Source organism: Acipenser ruthenus, chromosome 24 (assembly GCF_902713425.1).
Source record: "Acipenser ruthenus chromosome 24, fAciRut3.2 maternal haplotype, whole genome shotgun sequence".
In the NCBI taxonomy this organism is placed as follows: domain Eukaryota; kingdom Metazoa; phylum Chordata; class Actinopteri; order Acipenseriformes; family Acipenseridae; genus Acipenser; species Acipenser ruthenus.
Window position 1 is genome coordinate 25,375,993 of NC_081212.1, and position 23,717 is coordinate 25,399,709.

General features: G+C 39.6%; 1 protein-coding gene across 1 annotated transcript in view; it reads right to left on the reverse strand.

The window, feature by feature from the left end:
- LOC117429628 (ADAMTS-like protein 3) overlaps positions 1-23,717 on the reverse strand; it is a 128,173-nt gene that overhangs the window by 95,283 nt on the left and 9,173 nt on the right. Inside the window, exon 3 of the mRNA XM_058998932.1 lies at positions 15,880-15,999. Coding sequence (XP_058854915.1) covers positions 15,880-15,999 — 120 coding nt within the window. The remainder of the gene's footprint in view (positions 1-15,879; positions 16,000-23,717) is intronic.

Genomic DNA, 23,717 nt, shown 5'->3' on the forward strand with positions numbered 1-23,717 from the left:
AAAACAGGTGCCAACATGGTGCCCTCGACAGTTCTATGTTAAACAAAGCTATTCACTGCCCTTTCCCAGGATGTGGTAACGCACCGGAAAATCTATGCATGGGGCTTTTTTGTTATAAGGGAACAGTAATCCATTTAAGCAGCGATAATACAAGTTACTGGCTGGTAGTGTGACTGGGAGCACATTGTGACTCAGACGGATTGGTACAGCATGGTTCTCTGGAGATGAATAACCATGGTTACACTGTGGTGCCGCTCCCCACAGCCGCTGAGGAATGACCCATTCTGTATTCGTTCTGCTTTAATTCCATCTGGGTGAATTGCTTAACTGTAGAGCATCCGTCCCGCGAACAGAGTGCGTGTCACTGGGTTAAGTACTTCCACTGAATACTCTTCAAATGAGAAGACCCCTTAGCCATCAATAAATATATACAACAGATCCCACACCTGAATCAATGTGAAATTGCTGTGTTTAAATGCTTTAGTTTTTTGTCACATAAAGGGAACCCTTATAAAAGTTTATCGCTGGGTTTTGTACTGTATTTTTGCAGTTTCATCATGCTTTTCCCATGGTTATACTATGCATTTACCATAGTTTACCCTGGTTTGCCATGTTTATTAACATGCTTTACCATACTTCACCATTGTAAACAGTGCTTGCCTATGTTTTAACTATGCTTTATTTCACTTTGCTATGCTTTTACTATGGGAAACTTTTAAAAGAGAAATACCGTCTTAATTGCTTCCTACAGTAAGCTTCCAATCAAAGCAATTCATCATATGTCATGAAATGACTTATACCCAGTCAAAATGACAAGAGAATGTCCTCTGTCCTCCTAACTGAAAACTGTCTAACACATGTTCAGCATTGTATGTGTCAACGTGTAACTGGTGTACTGGCGTGTTTTATATACAGAACAAGTCACTACAAATTCGAAACTGCTGCCAAACCAGAACTAGTTTCATTAACTTGCCTTACTACAAATCATGCAACTCTTCTGGCAAATACTCTCCTCCAGGTATATCAATCTGGCAGCTTTAACAGCGTTTCAGGGATATTAAAGGATTCAAGAAGACTGACAAACATAAATCTGTCAGGTGTGTCAGAAGAGTTATATATATATATGTCTAAAATAACAACCTGCCTCGCATCCAAATCATAGGCTTGACACAAACGATGGCTGTAAAGCTTCGGAAATGTACAAGTGTCTTATTGTACATTTCAAAGAAACCTTCAGTCATTTCAGCAGTTAGCACTTTAGATGTGTTCCCATCCCAAACAACCTGATACATGCTGTGGTGGTTTAATGTTAAGTGAGCATTGTCTGTTCCCAATTGCATGTTCAACACAAAGACAGTTTCAGAAGAATCAGCCCGGAGTCGTAATTTTTTATCAAAGCTCTTTGTGTCTTTGGAACAGTTACAAAACTAATGAATCCACATAGCAACACCAATGTGTGCTGAGCTGGTTCACTTCAGCCTCAAACTCCCTACCCTTGTAAAAATGCCACGATGATTGTAATTTATGGAAGGGGGCGCTGGGCTGCGGCCACTTCTCAAAGGATTATCTTTTCTTCTGCAAGAGTGGGATGTTGTTTATGTTCTGAGTATTTGAGAAAATGTTCTGTGAAAGTTAAAGCTAAAACTGTTTGCTACCGCGTTGGAGGCTACATGCTTAATTGAGTTTACATCTAATTTCTTGGCAGCTCAGGTATCCGTGTCCTCAAACTGACTTGCCTAATTTAGCCGATGAAGGTGGAGTTTTCACAAGAATTTGCATTTGATTTCTTGGTCTTGTGTGCCTCCAAATGGAATCTGACTTGTTTAATTTAGTAGATGAATATCAAGGACTCCCTGACTAAGCCTGACTGAAGCTATGTGCCAGTGTGATGGCTGGATCTCATGTATTTGTTGGAGCCCTTTAGTTTTTGCCAGCCTGCCCCAGTTTGAAGTGCTGGCATTGAAACTTCTATGCAATTTGATCACGTAACTACAACCTGTTCATGGCATCACAGGATTACATCACAGGAAACCAACCTAAATGGATGCTTTAGCCCAAATATGGACAGAAAACTCAAGCCTGAAAAAACAGGACATTGCTGTACCCGATCCAAGTTTAGGTTTGGCCCAGTCTGATCATGCCTGAGCTTAGCTGTTTTGGCCATCTTTGTTAAGACTGATTCTGGTGTTGAATACTATTTGGAAGCCACGAACATTGGTTTGAGCGGCATTAATTCTTATATCCACCTAACCTTGAGCTGCACCCTCTTATGTGTCGTAATTTCTGCAGCACAGGATGCATAAACTTAACAATGAAGTTATACAGAGTATTTTACTACAATATTTTATAACCAAAACCATGACGGCCCTTTTCTGTGCATGGTATTTGAATCCCATTATTCAGGATGGGGTTTGGGGTTCTGTAGATTTACAGATCTGTTGTTCTGTACTCTTTGAACAGCAGGTGTGCAGAAACCTGTACTCAAGCTTCAGTCACTCCAGGAATACCGCAGCACTGGTATTGCTGTTTCCATTGGGCTAAGCCAGGAGGAGGACACACTTGAAGCCACTGTGGATTCATTTATAGCCTTTGGAGAGCTTTAACCCTTGGAACTGTACAACAGGTTTGCAGCTGTTCCAGCTCCTTGTGGAGGGGGCTGAGCAGATCGTTTTTAATTGGCAAGTCCCCACACTTTTCAATAAATATTATACACGGGATATTTGAATCTATTTTCATTGTATATCCTTAACTTTCTTGAGCAGAGAAAGACACCCTCAGCGTGAGCTTTCCTCCACTTATTGCTTAATCCATAGTCTTACATAAGAAATTTAGTCGGTTTTATATAGCAAACTATAGCACTTATTATATCTTGCATGAAAATGTACAATGCATTTTCTGACCAACTGCAATTGGCAGCAATTTCAGTACTTATGTTAAGATACTGTATATAAACGTAATATTGATTTATATAATTTGGTATTTACCCAGCGTATTTCTGATAACCCATCTTTTACTAACTTGCCCTATTTCTACCACATGGCGCTATTCAGCACCACTGACTGCCCTGAAGGAGTAGGTTGACAAGAAAACCCTTAACCCCTTACAGGTAAATACAGTCACCTCTGGCGACAAAGCCACAGAGGCTATAGTGGACACTCAGTACTGTTGATATCTCACACTGGGTTTCCATGAACAGTGAGCTTCCTGGATTATTCATTGCAATCACCGTGCAACAGTTACAGGATCTCCTTTATTGGTGAAGGCCTATAGCTATATATACTGTATACTCGCACAAGCCAGACATTTCATCTCCAAATCTATCCAATCGCACAGTGCATTCCAGATGTTGCACTGACTTGTACTGGGCCCTTGGGCAATCCGCTGTTACTCCTCTAGACACTTCTTCACAGTTCAGTGGAGGCAGTCGTCCAAAAACTCTGAGGAAAGTGTTAAAAACAGATGTCAGAGTTAATCATTTTATATCGGTGGGGCACATGGCAATTTGTACATCTGCACTTTGTCATGGAATGCGGATGCTGCCAGCAGGCTGTAAACCCTAACTTGCATCTTGCAAATGTACACGTGATTGTTCTCCTGTCCTGCTGCTGAAATACTGTTTATTTATTTATTTTTATTATTGACAAATGATTTATGTCGAATGTTCTTCCAATAGACATCTTCTCCCTTGTTCGACGCAAAAAAAAGTTAATGGGGGAACGTCTCTACTTCAAATCAACAAATAAAAAAGCAACTGCAGACTGCAGAGAATATTTTGTCGAAGGCTGCTATTTCGAATTTTCTTTAAGAAACCTAATCCCCGAAACATGTCAATTAGTTTGAGATATAATGGAGCAGTACATAGGGATCCATGTCTGGGCCAGTTACTAGCTCTACAGCTGCAATGAACAGAAAGTTCATTTTAATTATATGTCAATGGCAAGAGTGTTAACTCATCACTAGAAGCTGCAAGTAATATCCCTGCACACCATCTAAAAGTGAATTTGCTTTTATTCCGCACAGCTCTACTAAGCATGCCTCAAAGATGTCTTAAAATGACTTTGGTAATGCTGCCCGGATGGGGAGGGTCTAGGTCGGCCAGGGTGTCCTCGGCTCACCACGCACCAGCGACCCCTGTAGACTGGCCGGGCGCCTGCGGGCCTTCCTGTAAACTACCCGGAGCTGAGTGGTCCTCCAACGCTGTAGCTCTGGGATGGTTGCATGGCGGGCCTGCAGAGTGAAAAGAAGCGGACGGCTGAAGGCACACGTTTCGGAGGACACGTGTATCCGTCTTCGTCCCTCCCAAGTCAGCACGGGGGTGGCAGCGGTGAGACGGGTTGAAATAAAAATAATTGGACATTTCAAATTGGGGAGATAATAAGAAAAATAATTGGCGATTCAAAATTTTAAAAATGGTGGGGTTTTGGTTTTTTAAAATTCTGTTAAATTAATTCCATGTGGAAAGCCACTTCTGTTGCAGATATAATTCAGAAAAGCTCTGTCAAAATGATGATCTTGGAAATTATTATGAGGCTTATGTTTGACAATGATTCCCCTGACACATAAAACACAACTCTCTTAAATAAAACCCTCACTCCATGCTTTCAGAGCTGTCAACTTAGTTATTGATTATGACAGTGCTAGTGCTGGTCTACAGTACAGGGCTCCCCTTATTATTTATGGCTCTGAAAATTCCCAAGCCCAGTTTCCTTAGGCAGTGTGGTTGCAGAGGGGACAGCTCTAATAAATGGTCTTAGCGTGCGAAAGTACAGAATGTTTTTAATTTGGTAAGTGCGGCCCCTCCCTCCGATTCACGGCTAGCTAGGCAGCTGCTTGTCTGCACAATGAGCAGGTACAAAAATCTTTCTTCGGTCTGTCTGCTCGAATTTGTCAGGAAAAAAATAGCTGACTGCATGCTCACTTTTACCTGTCAGGATAAATTGCTTGGTGTTTTTTTTTTTCTTTTTACTCCTGCCTAAAGAATTCTACATTTTTGCAGCCAATTCTCTTGAAACACAAATTAAAGGCTGAAGTATGTTTTTTTGTTGTTTTTTTTTTTTTTATAAAGAAACTTACCTTATTTCTTACTTCACTTTTTATATTTACATTATTATAAATCACTAGTACAGTTTAGTACCGTTTCTTTCTTGGTTTTCATCATTTCCTTATAAGCGACAGCCGGAGTCACTTTGTAAGCAAAGACAGACTATGTATTTTAAACTAGGTTCAATTTGCATGTGGGTTTTGACATGGAGTTGTATAACAAGACCAAAACAAAGACCAGCTGCCAATGCATTTAAGGCCATGCCTTTACTCCATACTATCACCCTGCACCCCATTCACTAGGCGGGTTATTGGTGGCATGTTACATGTTACAGTGTATCAAAATTGCAGGAACAAAAGGTATTTAAAAAACTGAATTTTTTAGAGCAGTTATTTACTATCTTGTGAATACTGTTCATGCAATCACAACTGATGTGATTAATCCTCAAAGACAAATCAGGGGAGAATGTGTTGGGTAGTACAGTAACTCGGTTTGCAAGTTGTATTTGTACACATACAGAATATACTGTAAAAGTCCTATCTGGTCCTTAATCACGAAACACACAGCCTGATCTATAGGAAATAACATGCTCCTTTTTGACAGGCAGGGGTGAAAGGATTTCAGCTGATTTTTCCACTTGATCAAACAAACAGGATTAGTATTGATAGGCCGTTTCTTCTAACATTCCTCTGAAATTAGCCGTGTCACATCTAGATTACGTTAACCACAGAGCCACGCACTCTCAGCATTAAAACCCTAACAGCCTCTATTGTGTACATCAGGTTCCCCTCGGTACATACCTAATATTAATTTCCTCACAACAAATGAGTGTGGGCCTGCCTATATGTCTTTACTTATCTAAAGTACCAAATATAAACCGCCTCAATTCTAGGCATCACTCAACAATCAATCAGTCTCTGTGAAATAATAATTCACACTGCACGTTAGTCAAAAGACCTCATGCACATTCATCAGCATGAAAAAAAGAGAGGTCTGTTTTATACCTTTAACACTGTTTCACTGTAATAAAAATGTTGCTGCATTTTAATCTTGGATGACTTAAATTAAACCATTATCAGTCTGCCAAGCTCCTAACTGAATCCAACGCTGTATAGTGTACTACTTCTTGGAAATCCATTGGAATTCCGAATTCACTGGCACCCTGGATGTAGATTTACTGATTTTAAAGTGATAAAACTGTAGGGCATACCCCCCCGTAAAAAAAGATGAAATGTATTTAACCTTAAGAACTTTTAGCTATCATTCACCACAGTTTCCTCTTATTAAGGCTTTCTTCTACCAGGCTGATCATTTTATTACGTGCTTTATATTTTAATGATTTATACGTTCTGTAATTGTTTTGCTTTTCTTTATCCATGCATATCGTCCAGCTGTAATAAAACAGCGTTTTAGCTAGGTCTGATGAAAAAAAAAAAGTCTTGTGTTGACTAGTGGTGTAGCTGGAGCGTTACAGTTTCTACACATCAGGAAGGAGGGGGAACAGACGGATTTGCAGAACACCTGTAACACATCTGCAGCAGAGTGTACCACGTAAGCAACAGTAGGGGGTTTGAAGGAGCACTGACACTATACAGAGTCATAACAGAGCATAAAAAAAAAATAACACAACTATTTAAACCTGGTGGTGGGAAGAAAAAAGAATATGTATAAACCTGCATGCGTGTGCGTGTTTGTGTGCGTGTGCGTGTGCGTGTGCGTGTGCGTGTGTGTGTGTGTGTGTGTGTGTGTGTGTGTGCGGGAGTGTGTGTGCGTGCGTGTGTGTGTCTGTGTGTTAGTTGGGTAATCCCCTGCTGAAGTGAAGGAGTCCCATTTAGCAATGCAGCAGTCAAAGCAAACTCTCACCTCTCTCTTACTTTTTCCCCCAGGAACAACATTACAGCTAATCAAATACTCCACACTACTGGGTACAATTTCTGTCTGAATCGTTAGTCTAACCACAAATAAATGAGAGGCAGAAAGCTGGAGTGAATCCCCCTTACAGTCATAGGGGTCATAGTGCTGTACGATATCTGGCCTGGCAATATGATGGTAAATGTGTGGCATTTTCTATCTTTTCTATAAACAGGAAGCCAGGAAGTGGCTCAAAATAACTGCAGCTTTACTGTCCCAACAGTTCCTGTCATATTTATTATAACACCATAAGAAAGTCAAAAACATTCATTAATTATCTTTTGTCCTCTGTTTTAGCCTTTTCTCCTGTGTTATAAAACAACAGTCTCAAGTTTTCATTGAGAAGAGTACCAGCAAGCCAACGGGCTGGATTCCGTGACAGGAGGAAATTGTATAAAACTGATGTTGGATTGATGACACACAGCCGGCTGGGAGCACTGCTGAATAACAAACTTTTAAAAACACAACAAGGCACACAAAGTTCTTAAAAGCGTGTACTTTATCCAAATGCCTTATTCTGGAAAAAAAAGACTGAAAACAATTATCAGTAGTCTAAGGAGAAGTCCAAGTTGTTTCTGTGTAAACTTGCATCACCTGATTAACAAACAGTCAGTGTGGATCTCCAACGAGAGAACTCTGCATATGGAACACAGTAGATGGTATATGGAACAACACATCAAACACATGAAATGCGAAAACCTTTGAAAACCTTGCTTATCTGGTGAAGTAAGTCTATAAACAAAAATCTAAGTGAACTAATGACCAATAGCAAGTAAGATAAAGACTCCAAAAGGCACATCATTTGTAAAAAGGCATTTTATATTTCTAAAACAAATATGCATTTATAGCTACTCAAATCAGTGGTCTAGCATCCAAAAAAGCAGATCTGGTGACTCTGAATAATAGCTACCCAACCACCATTTCCTCCTTCCTAATTAAAAATAAAAAATCGTAAGTGATCCATAAATGTATACTGTGCAAGAACACACTTCTGTGTGATTTGTGCGTGGCAGCTTTATTTATTTCAAATAGTTGTTATAAGATAGGTATACAAAAATAACAGCACAGTGAAACTATATATGTTTTAGATTGTTGAGTATAATATTCAGTATTAAATACACTTTCATAATGAACAAAGCTTCTTGGCATTCATATAACCTAGCCTGAAATAAAGCTACTAAAGTGTTATTTTTCTTTTCCCAATTGCTTGGTTACAGTGGGCAGAGATCTTAAGCTGCGGCTAACCTCAGACTCCACAGTCTGCAATGTCTCAGTGTGGATTCCACACTTGTAAAGCTCTCTCTCATTTTAGAAAGTGGACTTTAACATATTGGATGGCCTTTGAACTGGATGCCATTTTTTGATGACCAGCCCACCTTGACTTACCTTCCAAACACAACGGTGGCAAGCACCTTTAAGAGCACAGTCCCAGCTTCACAAAGGATATTCTGGTTTTGTTTAGTTTTTTCTTTTGTTTTGCTTTGTTTTTTCTTTTAAAGCCTGACCTTCTGTATTTGTTTAAAGTTTTCAATATCTGTCAGATGTTTTTAATTTCAAGAAGTTTTTTTTCGGACCCAAGGGATTTTCATTTTTCAAGATATGAAGGGGGGAAGCTGACACATTTTCAAATACAGAGCAAGCAAGAGAGATTCATAAGTGTGTGCGGTACAGCAGAAGCATTGTGCAAACAGTAGCTTTTTCTAAAAAGATTAGCATGTCCGTTTTTGCAAACAACAATTATTTTAGCAAAGCTTATTTTGAGGATGTTCTACTTTACTTTAATAGTTCTAAGCTCGCTGATTGCTATAAGCCTACATAAACTTGAATGTTTAGTATAGACTGTGAGGTATTAAACAGGCTGTGTTTATACTGCATACCACAAATGGCATTCAAACCCCTGTATAACATCTGGAATGCTCACAGTAAAGCAAAGGAACACTTGGATAGGTAAAGCAATAAAGCATGAGAAATGTATATTATTTCACATACAGCATGTAACCCCTTTGAGTTGTGCATGCCTTACAAATTGCATTTCATTTCCAATTTAGAAACACATTCAAAGCTGATCCTTTTACTGAAAATGCTCAATATGCTATATCTTTGCAACTGACTGATTTTCAATTATGTGAAGTTGTTTATTTCAGTAGTGCTATACAGGGCTGGATGTTGGCAGTAACGGTACACAAAGTATATGGATTAGAGCTAACACTTTCCCTCGGAAAGCAATGCCCAGTCTCAAGTGATATTTTACGACTGAGGTAGCAGAGACGTCAAACATTGTCTCTGCTACCTGTTTTGTAGAGCAACCAGTATCACACAGCAGGACAATGCAGGTTGGCCGGTCAATAAGGTTAGTCAATAAAATGAAGGGCCAATATAAATATAAAACAAAAACAAGGCAGGGGAGCGCCCAGAACAACAGTGTGGTCCAAGCAGTTTAACGACAGGATGCCGTGCATCTATTTACACGGCCTGCTGTGCCACTTCCAAATATAAAGCAGTAAATCATCCCTAGACTGAGACAGTTTTCATGCCAGAGTAATTTATGAGTTCTTTGGGAAAGCATGCTTTTGTTCTACCACCCACCTCAAACACTTAAAAGTATTTTACTAGAGTCAATGGGACCTTACCCATAGGTCCCCATGCAAAATGTCTGGGCCAGCTCTAGAACAGAGTTACAATAACAGAGGTGGCAGCCAGAGAACAAATTATCAGTAGAGACCCGAAAATAACGGGGAATAATGACTCCCAGTGCTAGCTTGAAGTGTATTTGTGAACTGCTCTCATAACAGGGTTATAACCGGTTACGTACTCAGAACTATTTATTAGAAGAGAATTAGGGTATAGTATGGACCAAAATTCCTAGTAAATCTCCCAGCTCAATTTTAATCTCTTGCTGATCTACCTCAACGGCAGGGTTCCAGAGTCTGAGGCCAAGCAACTAATCATTGGACTCCAGTCCCAAGTCATCTGCAGCCAGCCTCCCAGCAGCATGCACCAGTCTTGCATATGCAGAGTTTGTGTTAAAGGGATTTTTATACTCTATATTTAATTTCTTACCCTTTTACTATCTTATTGCTGTATTTGTGTTCTGTATGAACTCCTATTTTATTTTTTTAGAAAGGTGAAATACATGTTAATTTTATAAAACTAGAATCAAAACAACTAAACAAAGATCTCAAAAGAATCAAGAATCTTACAGGACACATATAATATAATGTTAAACAAGTAAGTGATTGAATATTAGGAAAACGTATGATATAAAGTATATCCCCGTAATATACAATGAAGTTCAGTTGTCAGAATTATTAGAATACATGTAAACAAAATCTTCACAGCCATTCTGAAACACAGTCATTCTCAAGCCAACATCGAATGTAAATGCTGTGTAAGAAGAACAACATGCTCCTGGTTAAAAACACAGAATTCACTGGGGGTTCCCTCAAGTTCAGCTTTATCTTCGGTATTTCAATAACAGTTGTATCAACACTTAACCACGTGGTTGAACCTTTGAAGTCATTTTTATTATGAGTTAACAGCCTAATTGAATCATGTTTCTTAAACTGCTTATCACTCTTTTAACAGAACAGTTATGTGTCCATTTCGGATTAAAGCTTCTTTTTTTTCGGTCAGTAGCAGACTAGACAGGAAAATATGGGGGATTCTGCCTGACAGGTTGGCACATCACATGACAGAGACCTTGTTAAACTACAGACAGCTGGGAGACTGCAATAAAACCGCAGTCAACCTCAGAAAGACCCCAGCATTCCCTTCGTATTGCAAGCAATAGCGTGTTGAAAAAAAGTAGACTATTTTCTGCAAAATCCACAATATAATTTACATTTCTGCTGTAACTTTAAGGCATTTTTTTAATAAGAACAGGAGTGTTGATCCCAGTATTCTGGCCCAGTACAGATCCAAATTATGACCCAGACCAACATATTCCCCCTGCACTGGCTAATTCTAAAACCAGCCTAAAAACAGCCTTCCATGCCCATTCTATATATATCCAGTTGAAATATATTCAGTGCACTAATCCTGACACTGGTACTGCTTGTGAGCCAGAATATTCATGGTTGAAAACATAATATACTTTGTGCATTATTAATAAGGATTCTTTGAACTTTGTCTTGACCATTGGATAGGGGAGATGCAGGGAAGCATGACACTGAGCCAGCTGTATAAAAAAATAAGCTACTAGCAAGACAAGATTGCCTAGAAAATACAATAGGAAAATGATGATGAATTGTTTCCCTTTCCAGGAATTCCAGGAATGTCATACATTCTCTTTGCACAGGATGCCATGCAACTGAAATATCCATTCTTACTTGCTTTCAAAATCCAGTGCGTCCATTTTAAAAAGTAGCCAGCTGACAATCTTCAATTTCCAACATATTTTCAAATTCCCACCAACAGAACATTGTATTACACTTTTCCTTGAGCAAATACTGTAGAGAAGAAATTCACTCAGAAACACACAATCGTTTTGGGTAATAAAAAAAAAAAAAGTATAAAGGAATTTGGAAGCATAGCCATTTGGAATGATTGATACCCACGAGCTGAAGGTATGGGAAAGGGTGGCCAACGACCGTTCTAAAGCTGGTCAGGATATACAGAATTATCCCTCGAGTGCAGCCCCATGTCCGAAGGGACTGGACAGTAACATTCAGCAAGTCTTTTCAGCACCTGACAGCTTCTGTTTGTAACAGAGGCATATTAATGTCACCACTGTAATATGAACAATTGCACACTGTCAACTCCAGCCATTTTCCAAAGCTTTTCTAAATCTCTCTTCTCATTCTTTTAAAGGGGCAGTTCATATATTCTAATATAAAAGAAAAGGGTACATGTTTAATTCAATGACAAATTGCTTTTTGAAATAAAGGGTATCTCGTCAATGTTAGAAAAATAAATAATATTTTTAGAACCACTCGAAATGATTCAAAACACCTCAAAATAGTAACTGAAATGTGAAAAAGCAATTTACTGCGGGACAGATCTTTTAGAGGCTTTAGAAATAGTTGCAGATGTACACATGTTTGCCTGCGAGTTACTGGAGAAATAATTTCACCTCCACTTTCCATAACCAGATATTGCATTATATTGTGTTCTCAAGTGTATTATATCTGGTGATTACTTCCACAGTTACACACATTGTGTCATTGTAGTTGTTCTACAAAACCATTTCTACGGTGATCTTGAGGAGCTACACAGAGGGATCATGTATTTCCTGTACTGTACCACACTATACAAATAATGTTTTGCGCCCCAAATGTAACAATATGGTTTGGTAAGGTTAGTCTTTTCTAACACTGAGCTCTTGAATAAATAATCAGTATGATACACTGAACTAGAAAACCACCCAATAACCTACACACTAACTTAGAAATATGAGCTAGAAAACATATAACAATTCACATTTCCTCCATTCTCAAGGAGTCAAAGGGCAGTTATTCATAACTGGCAACTGCTAATAAAAGTAGACATTTTGTCCATATGTTACTGTTATTATAAACACTGACCTTGCTTGGGTTGTCATTCTATCTATTTCCTCTTTGCTTAAGCCCAGTACTTTCCTTCATGACCAGGTTAAGCAATAAAACACCAAAGCACCATGTCATCTCTTATCAACTCACAGGCAATGAGGAACAATACACTGCTCCTTAAAGGAAGGAAACAGAAATGACATGTTTATTAGCTTATACGAAGTTGCTGTGAAATGCAATTTTCAAACGTACTGTACTGTGGCCCAAGCAATATTGGCCAGCTTTTCAAAATCTATGTTCTATACTGCACTGTACTCTAAAGTAAAGTGTCATGGTCTTATTCTGCAGTGAAAGATATGCTTTTGGACCTCTGTAGATGTATAGAACAAATAAACAAATAATAAACAAAATAAAATCTGCCCCTGCATTGTGCTTTTTTTAAAATATGTTCTCTGGTTTTCCTCGGCTATGCATTCAAAACAAACCATTCTTTTATTGCACATTTAATTGAATCCAATACATACATTAGAAGGTAAAATGTATAGGAAAAAGCAGACAAATGTTTTGGTTAGTGTCTTTATCAGTATGCAACATCTGTAGATGATGCACTTAAACTAATAAGAAACCACAAACAATGCATGTACTATACAGTATGTCAAACTAATTTTGTCATGAAGAAAGTACTGGAACAAGGAGACTCATTTCAGTCCAGATAAGAAGCTTCCAAAAAGACCTTCTTTATTTAAATATATTTCAGAAGAAAACGCAAGTGTAGCTGTGTTACTATGCCCTGCTGGTAATGGCTGGAATGTTCCGGTTTGATGGTGACCACAGCAATGGTTGGGAAAGTAGGTCACACGCAGGTTTTTTGGTAGGCTGTCCAAATGGTTCACATTGCTGTAACTAAATGTGTTAAACAGGAAAGTGCACTGAAGATAATGCACAATTTCAACTGATCTGAAAATACTTTTCTAAAACCAGCATTGTCACTTCCTGCACAGCCATGCCCATGTGAAAACCTGCAGCCCACTCTAGGAATCACTACTCCAAAAACAATGGCTACTCCGTCACGCCCAAAATTTCAATGGTGTTTTACTGACTTCAGTTTGTTTTTGGTTTATTTTATTTTCCCAAACTGCAACCATTGACACTCTTCATTAAATTACTTCCAGAAAACTCAGCTCTAGAAAAGATTACTGAAGAACAATGATTGTATTTCTGAACAATATGTTACAGTGTTTTATAAAGCAACCAGACAGTATAATACTGGGCTCCCTTGACATGACATCTGTGTCTTATTCATTGTCTTTATCATACTTGAAACAAACAGGAAACTGTTCCTTTCCCCAAGTCCCGACCGAAAATGTGACCCAGCCCAGATTATTGTCAGGTTTCCTCTTTCTGCCAACTTAAACACTCAGGAAATTCTTCACCCTACTTCATTTAACTGAAGCCATTCACTGATGCTTTCAGGGGTGGTGCGATGTTGTGTGATGGTCATTTGAGGTCATTTGCGGATCCCTGAAAAATTACATTACCCCCTTTAAATGTTGCACCAGAGCATGCTGGACGATGTTTGCACAGGCTAGTGGTGAAATGTTACTGATGTGCCCCTCGCCAAATAACTTTCTTTCAACAGACACTTGTAAGAGGAATGCACCAGAATCAATTGCCCTTACATGACTTTCCATAAGCTTTAACTCTTTTTATTGTCGTGGCTTTCCAATGACTTTTGATGTAAATGCTGAAAAAAGAATCCTGTTACTTTAAGCTGTTTTCTTAAACCTCTACTTAAAAAAATCTAAGCACGATATATTGGCTAATGGAAAAGTATTGCCAAAGTTTTATTTAAATATTGTATTCCATGTATATCAATGTACAGTAATTACATAGTAACAACTACTATACAGTAGTTGCACAGCTTGTGGATTACATTATAATGGAAAAATTCTACCACTTGGAGAAAAGTAAATGCTATTAAAAGGCCAGGAGGAAAAGTGTAAAAAAGTGCAATATGTTTACCTACAACTCCTGCATTGCTGGGTAAATGTAAGGCTCTTCCTTATTGCAATGTAAACCAGCTTAATCTTCGAGGTCGAACAACTATAAACCCATGATCTCCTTTCTCCTGAGGATAGCAGGAGTCACCGATTATCCTATTAGTTCAGTTATTAGCCCCTAACCTCTGGTCCCTGTTCATTATTTGTTCAAAAGGGACCCCAGTCTTGACAGCTTAATGTGGGTCACACTGTCCTAAGAGAACACTGAACACTTTGAAAAACCAGCAACCTAGGGTCTCCCTAAAAAGCCTCACTATCCACAGTCAACACAACTCTGGATCGTATCATATAACTATTGGGAGATTTTTACCACCTTCATTTTCACCTGTTTTATACATAAGGCATAGAGTATTCACAAGAGAATGTGTGCAGTGCTTGAGACTGTCTGTTCTTACTGTGTATGCTTCCAAACCAAAAAAATAATAATTAATTAGACAGGACCTTTTTCTGCAGATTTGTTTTGCAGCACATGTGCTACACACCTTGCTCCTTGCTTGCCAGATGAAGATCCTTATCTTGCCCAAACACTTTTGCAGCTGACCTCCTTTTGAATTTTTGTTCCTCGTATTCAGCTGAATCAAATTTTTTTTTTTTTTTTTTTTTTTTAATTACTGAACCTTTCGTGTAGCTTTGGTAGCTCCACATCATCCCCAGTGCAGTCCATTCTATCTTTCTGTAGGCTCACAACCATTGCCTTGGTCTTAATGAAACAGCTCTGAAAATATACAACCTCATCTCCCTGTTTTATTCCACACCTGTGAACTGTTTCATGATTAACCTTCAGGCTGTTTCGTGTATGAATATCGTGAAGGTGTCCCTCCCTGTTTTAAACAGGTATCAATTGTTTAGCTGCCAGGATCTGAAAGATGTGATGACAAGTGTTTTTTTTAGTGTTGTATGCTATTATCTTAGTAGGTAATCATTTCAAAGTTGCAGTTTCCATATTTGATATGTTTTTGAAAGGTATGCATGTATCTTCTTCAGGTCACGCTCAACAAGAGAAGTCTGTTTTTATTTCATTGTGTGTATTGTTTAAATCAAGCTTAACAGCCATTACACAAAGACTTTTGGTTGAAACACTACAGCTTCCTTATTTCTAAAATAATGATATAGTGGCACTGATCCTGCATACATTCAATTTCTTTATCAGACTCAAATACAGGACCCTTTGGAACAGTGAATTTCATCTGCATAAGATTCAGACCCAGAGGTTTTTAGTAGTCTTTGAATGTTTTACAGCACCATAAAAATGCTAGGGCACTTAAATAAAAGCATAACAAAACAGAACAGATCAACAAAGCAATAGTTTGTTTTCGGTACCCACATGGATCCCTCGTCGTGGTTTGTTTGGGATCTCCTGTTTAAGAAGAGCATCACTGACCTGATCATCGTAGCGGAATGTAAGAAACTGCTCTCCTGTCGTGTCTTCAAGAAAGCTCCCCTGTGGAGAAAGTGCAAACTCAGGAAGGAAGTAGGCACTTTGGGACTGGCTTGCTCCTGTCTGCAAAAGAACAAACAACTTGGAATGAAAAGACTACAGAGACTACAAATAGCATATTATTGTACCAGCACAATCTTCTGGTAATGCTTCGATGGGATGAGGTCAGTAAAGTGATAATGACAACTTACAAACTTTATAATAAACAAGGAGGCCTTGAAAGGGTCACTGCTGTTTATCACTTAATTGCCACGGCCTTCTGTAAACTCCTTTGTTTCCCTGACCTATTCTTACAGCAGTGTTCAAGAAACTGAGAGTTATACACAGTACATTACAGCAATGATTAAAAAACGGAGGCTCTTCTATTGCACAGTACACAGCGCTACAGCAGCCATTTAAGTTAGCGATTAAACAGACCCCCCCCCCCCCTATATTTCGCTGGGGCAGTAGAAAAAAAAAAATACTGGCAACAAGTAAAGTAGCAAAACAACAAATGAACAAAAAGGAATTCCAGGAATATCAATTGGAATTTCCTACAGTTCATCTGGTTTATTACTGATATCTTGCTATATAATGTTTCTCACCTCAATTCTGATATTAATAACATGTTTAAGGCTGTAATTTTATGCATGTATAATACCATGCAGGAGTGAATGTTTACTCCCAAAGAATGCGCACGGTGAAGGTCAGAGAAATAGAAAACTCCCACACTGGTTTAAAACAAAAGTTAAACTGTGATATCACAGCCATAAATTATACATGTCATTGCCGTCTGAAGCAGAGGTGTTTGCAGATTCAGGTTTCTCTTTGGTACGCAGATAGCTTACAGTAGGTGTGGACCGCGAATGCACTTTAAGCTTGAACATATCCCTTTGCCCCTGCTTCTGTTTGCTCACTCGATTTCTGCTACCCTTTCTTTCACAAGGAGACACAAAGGATGAATTCATGCTATATACACCTGAATGCTACAGAAAGTTTCACTATACACCTTACTCAGACATTTGGGTGGGTTACAAAGTAAAATGAGTTTGTGGCACTTTGAAACAAGGATATAAAGAGCAAATTGCCGGTGTCACAGTTTGCTGAATAGCATCTGATAACAAACTCCTGTGCACAGGGTCATCAGAATCAGACAAGCAGTTCCTAAAATCTGCCTTTTTTGTTAACCCAACCAACTCCTGATTGGCTTCCTGACCTGGAGTGGGTGGGTAATCAGCTTGTCTCTTACACAATACCCTGAAATATAAATAGTAAGACAGTATAGCTAAAAATATATCTAGGTGTACATACTGTATGTGGCTACTGACCTGCTGTATAAACACTGACAGCACTGCTTGTGCTCTCTTGATTTATAGCAATTGACACTTTAAAAAACACTTGTCAGGTTTCACTCCAACTCTGCATATCTTTTTTTTTAAGTAGAGGCAAGCTGAAGCATGCAGCATACTGGAAGTGCACACTGCTGTTTAAGTATGGTCAATATAGACAGCAACGAATCCAAACTATCCCACTGAAGCTCACTGTGGAAAGTCTACATGCCGCACAGTCGCCTGTCTTTCCAGAATTAGGTTCGACGTCATGATTATACATTGGGGGTTATGCTGTGTGCTATTACTGTACTAGGCATGTTTTTACAGCATTACGACAACCAACCCAGGGTTCGCAAGTCGCTCCAATTTAAACATTTAAACATATTTGAAACCCTTAAATTGACTACCCAGAACAAGGACTGCGGGATGGACATTCATCTTGGTTTCTGGCCTGCGATGAAGGGTTTCAGCAGAAAACATCATGAGCGGGATGCTCTCAGGGTGATTAACACTGCCAATACTGCTTCAATTACCCTGCAGATTTCCTGATGTGTTCCTATGCACTTAGTAACTGCGGCTCGAGTTTAAAGAAGGAAACCCTCACAATGAGTGTATCTGTAACAAGCAAGGAAGACAAGCCCATCTTTTTGTTCTCTCCAGTCCTATACACTGTGAGAGCTGTAACCCACAGCTCCAGCAGAATGCAGATGAGTAACAGGTAGTGATTGTGAGCCATGAATCTTGCAGGGAAGTGTTTCGGGGGGGTGTTGAGCTGAGCGCATTGCTTCAGGCAAGCTAGAAATGCTTGGCTTGAAATCCAAAAGTAAAATTGAAGGAGCAAAATTCATGACAAAACTGCGAGCAGGAAGAGTCAGTAAGTGTTATTATACCCTACACCCCACTTTCTGGGCATTTACTAACATTTTTAATTACAGATTCCCGGGATCCTAAAGTTTAACTTTAGTTTATTAGTATAATATCTGGTTTCAAAATGGTCCTTTAGGTATAATGTCCTAGTCTTGTAAGCAGATCAAATTACTTCGCTCCCCACAGCACTTTAAAAGTCCAAAGGATATTTTGTTGTTTCTAGGGGAAGCATTGGACCGCATGTTGGTATTTTAAGACTGCCTAATATGCAGCTAAATGTTGTTCACATCATTTGGCGCGGATGGTTAAGACCTATTCTTCTATTCAAGCTCCAAGTATGGGTGCCCATTATTGTTGAGCACATCAGCTTGGCATCATCCATTTCATCCAAAGAAAGGGCTGTGGGAGTGAGCTGCTATTTCTGTGCCCCCTAGCCACGTATGATTGATCTATCCTTCCGACAGACACTTCTCCCCAGATTGCTTTTTCCTAGCCTCCGATCTAGTCTAAACACACCCCATCTGCAGATCAAACCCCTGACCTCCCAATTCACAGAGGCTTCTAAAAACCACCATGCCATCTGCTTGGCCAGTGTCGGAGATGCTCTTCTGTATTTCTGTTCCGAAAAAAATAAATACTGTATTATATATCCCTTTGGTGATGACATAAGCACACAGAGGAAATAGTTGGTGCATATTTCCACTGTTCTGACATCACTTTGAACACTCTGACCCAACTGCACACAGGATCTCCCCAGCAATCCATAGGGCAACCCAGAAACCTAAACCTGAAAAAATAAACATTTTTTAAATGAAATAAACTCCATATGTGCAGGATACAAAGAATAGGGGCTGGATCAAAGTGAAACACCTCAAAATATGCCATTCTTCAAGAAAGTCTACAACTTTGGGACAGGCTTTCCACACTCATTATATATATTTATTTGTCAGTATTCCATTCTGAACAGATGTATATCCCCTATGTATATACACCTCTGAACAAATAAGATACAGTGTCTGAATTAAAATACTTTAGAGCTTTGATCTGGGTGCCATATGATCCCAGACCAAACTCTAACTGTAGACTAGCCTGCATCTTACTTTACACTGTTAAAAACACGCACTGGTAAGTGATACATCAACCCTGGTGAAATGGGTCGTTCTCTTTTTGAGTGCATATTGTCCAACATCTGGTCACACATTCTCAAGCTGTGAGGGAAACATCACAGCTGCCTTCAGGAACAGCACACTTCGTGTTTGTGTTTACAAACCTTTAACAGGTTGATGATGTTTTCTATATGGCTCTCTGGAGTTGCAGCCAGCAGACTCTTAGCGCAGTACATAGATCATTAAATATCTTAGAGTCAGAGGAACGAATAGAGTGCTGCTGAGCACAACCAGGCAACATGAATTAGCAGGAATGTAGCGCAATTACAGAAGCAGCTTTAATGCCCTGACAGGGACTATGCAGTTGAATTACAGAGTTGTTTATGTTTTCTATAATCAGTTAAAGAGTGATTATAGACAAGGGGAAATTGATATTTTTATCAATTTCTTTTCATTCTCATTTGAAGTTGTATGCCTTTTTATGCTATACGTTCAGCATCTGTGCCTTTGAATTGAGAAGCCCAGCTGGCTTAATCTCTGTCATATAGTTAACCAGTGTTATCCGTACACTCAGTTTACTGCAGAAGGACAAGCAAGTGTTAAGAGTAGAGATTCTCTCCATACCAGCACTATGATTGCGGAATATACATAAGCCAACACGATTCGCAGGGGCACATTCAAGAGATATGTTCACCTCCTTTTCCACACAGTTATCCAAGTGCCCTACAATAGCTCTTACATGATTCTAAATGAAGAATAGAAAGGCTAAGCCAGTTAATATGCATGCAGTAATGTAAACCTACGAACTGACCAATGTAAAATGTATATTGCCTTGAACTAGTGTGTTTATTAGTTAGAGGAGTGCTTACAGTGCTTTTAAATGCACCGGAGCAAATCCAGAAAAACCCACGTCCCAAATCCCAGAGATGCTTTTCAGGGACTGTCGAGGGCAGTCTAAACGTTTGCAGAGACCCAGAAGCAAATAAACACGACTTGTTTCCTGAAACAATTAGGGACACTTTGCAAGAAGTTCTGTTTGACAAGAGGTAGAACTCTCCAAGGGGCCCAGCAGTGCAGGAGGTGCAAGTGGAGGTATACCAGGCGTGGAGCATGTTGAGACAAACAGTCAGCAGAGGCAGACTCTCACAGTTACGAGAAGCTGCTGTTCTACAGTGTCTCATCCAGCCATCGTCTACATCGGCAGAAAGTGAGGTCTCGCCAAGAGTGTCTCCTACAGGTTGGGAAAGTTCCACTGTATCTATCAAGCAAACCGTGATGTCTTATATTAGTTAATTCATACAACACTGTATTGATGGTTATCAATAGATTAACATTTTTATAAACAAGAAGGAAAGTTAGGCTCCATCATTAAGGGACCTGACAAAATCTAGACACTCTTATTAGAGCAATGGGATTCTTTCTCCAAAGAGACAACAGCTATCAATGTTCAGACAGTGCTCACTGCATCAAGGGACATCATATTCAGCCTCCCAGAAATCTAACAGGCCAACTACAATAAAGCTTGAAATGACCTTGTGGTGACAGCTGATCGTTCAGGCCAGCTGGTCTTTAAAAATAACAGGTTGGAGCAGGGGCAGAACTTTACTAAAGCCTGTGGAAAAAACAGTGCAGGGCTGTGAGAATCAAATTCACTGCAGCGCGTTTAACAGCCCTTTCGTCCTCCATGATTTAAGACACCATTGTGCATGACCCAAAATAAAGAAGGAACAGGTTGGGTTGAGATGCACCCTTATTTCTGTTTTCCTTGGCTACCTTGAAGCACTTCTCATACCCTCAAGTCAAGCTGGGCTTTTGTGCAAAACTCAAGGGTAAGAAACGACTTCCACCACGCCTCTCTCAAGTCAACAGCGAGCGGCTGTTATTCGATTCATATGGCCAAGTAGAAACGTGACATGCCAAATGTCCATCTTAAAGATATTATATGTCTGGTAGGGTGTCCCAAAAGGCAATCTAATATAGGGTTCAGATAAGAGAGATGAGCCACTTAGTTGAAATATGACCATACTGACAGATATGTGCCTGTTGGCCTTTGGTCTTATGTTGAAGTATATGTGTTAATCACACAGTGGACACAAGACCCATACTGTATACTGGGTTCAGGGGGCTTCTGGAGGTAAAACAGCTGTCTCAGGAATTATCTACACACTGGTTGACTGTGCACTCTACCCAGTATCAAAGCAACCTTCTAACAATCAGAAGAGACTAACAACTCGCTGAGTGAAAATCTAATAACACAAGTGCGCTCCTATTGTTTCTTTCTGTAGTAGAACACTTTCCTTGAACTGTATATTTTAATAACGTGGGATTGTTTTATATTTTATTTGAATTTGTTTCAAACTCAGCCAATACAAGCTACATCCCAGTCAGTGCTTTCTAAACACTGGGGTGACTGCCGGCAGGCCAGGGGGGCTGCCAGCAGGTCCAATTTTGCACAAGTCCTGCAAGAGTTTTTTAAAGGGAGAAAAGAAATATCCTGCTTGAACGGTTTTGCTCCAAATGATCAGTTTGATTATTCTGATCCAGTTTCTCTACGTGTTAAAATGCAGGCTTCTGGTGCTAGCTCAAGAGAGAGCTTCCGTAAACAGACTGGAGAGAAATCAAATGGATAACAAGAGCCCCCATCCTGAGAGTCCTACCCAGGGCCCTTTGAAGGTAAAACACACTGCTGAGGACATTCAGCGATATTTAATACCTTCCAGGCAGGGGCCCTGTTCTTTGGGTATTGTGTATTCAAGTGCTATTGGACAATGACCGTTTCCAACCCCACGAGCAGCAATGGAGGCAGTATTTTCTATAAATCTAGCCTGCTTCATTTCAGACCACACTGTACAGACTTTTTCCACTTTAAATGGCAAGACACAACATTACTCTCTCAACACCAGGGTTCTGCAGCATAACAGTTGTTTTAAAAATAAAGGAATTAATTGAGAAGAAAACACACCACTTGTATGGATAGTCATGAATTATGAGGCTCCCAACGCTTGGAATATTTTTTTTCCCCCATCACTCATCCTCTATTTAAACTTTGCAATCAGATGACTCTGCTACTCTACTGGGAGTCAATTCAAACAAATGCATTGCTATAGCTTTGCGAGCAGCCCAGCAGAGGAACATATAGTTTTTTTGGAAACGATCATTGAATACACAAGCAGACTGAGAGGGGTAAGACATTGCGGGAAAGAGAACAGCTGCCCAGATGGTCGAGGCAATTTTAGGCTTCCCTGTTAACATCACACAGCCCGTAGAATAGACAGAATGGAAATAATGCACACACTGTAATCATCTATAAAAGAGTCTTGCACACAACAGTTCAGGACACTGTCTCTGAGCCAGGCTAGCATGGTGAAGGTGTTATTTTGGAGCCAGCAGGGTATACCGGCAGCAATGTACAGTAGGTGTCAATAGATGGTGAAGAGAACCTATATTTCATCCCTTTAATTCCTGAAGCAAGAATGAATCAAGATTCTTCAAATTCCAGACTATACCCTTCTGACCAATCCCGTGCTTCCGTTCTGCACAGACAAACAACAACCAAAAGAATGACACCTTTCAAAATTGACTCTGTGGCCTTCGCAATGCAGGTCAAAAGACTTACAACTGACATACTGTTTGACAAACCTAATTCATTTTAGAAGGTGGAATTTGAGCTTTCCTTGTTTTTATTCTTAATTGTGTATGAAAACTAAAGCTGAAGAGTGATTGCTGTGCCCACTGTGTGTTCATACACAGACTCGACTCACAGCAAACATTCCCACTCTCCCTGCAGTCGCGTCAGCCGGAGCATGGAGCTCCTTTCCGATGTGCTCTTTTCTTTTTTTGTTTTCTTTTAAACAGCAGCTGTTCAAACATGCTAGGACTGTAGACTGCTACTGCTTTCTCTATTTAAATAACACTGGTGAGTTAGAGCACATTCACTGGACAGCCATTTCCACACAGGTCTGTGCACACAGCATGCAAAACATACCAGGAATCTTTCCTTTAAACCCGTTCTATAGTAAACGTATTGTTTCATCCTATTCAGCTTGGATATGTTGGGATATAGGCTGGTGTAAGGGACCGTCACTCACATTGGGCAGCAATTCAAGGCTACAGGACTGCACCATATTATCACAGAATGGCCCTTGTAAGCTGACAGATAGTTATCTGATATAAACTGGACTACTTTAAGGTCATTTTGTGACACAGATTACCCCAATGACCCTGATGAGTACCGAGGCCACATATAGAAGCCACCTGTAGCTGCACTTGCACCATGACACTGCATTAGGATTACATTAGGTAGCCTCATGGTTTTACTATGCTTCACTATGCTCCTCTGTTACCATGCTTGTATATACTTTGTTTGAGATTCAGTGTGCTATTACCCTGGTACACTGAAGTAAACCTTTACAAGAGTGATGAGCCATTCATAGATTCTCTACTGGGGATTGCAGCATCTGCTGACATGCAGGCACCCATCAACAGTTAGGAATTGTAC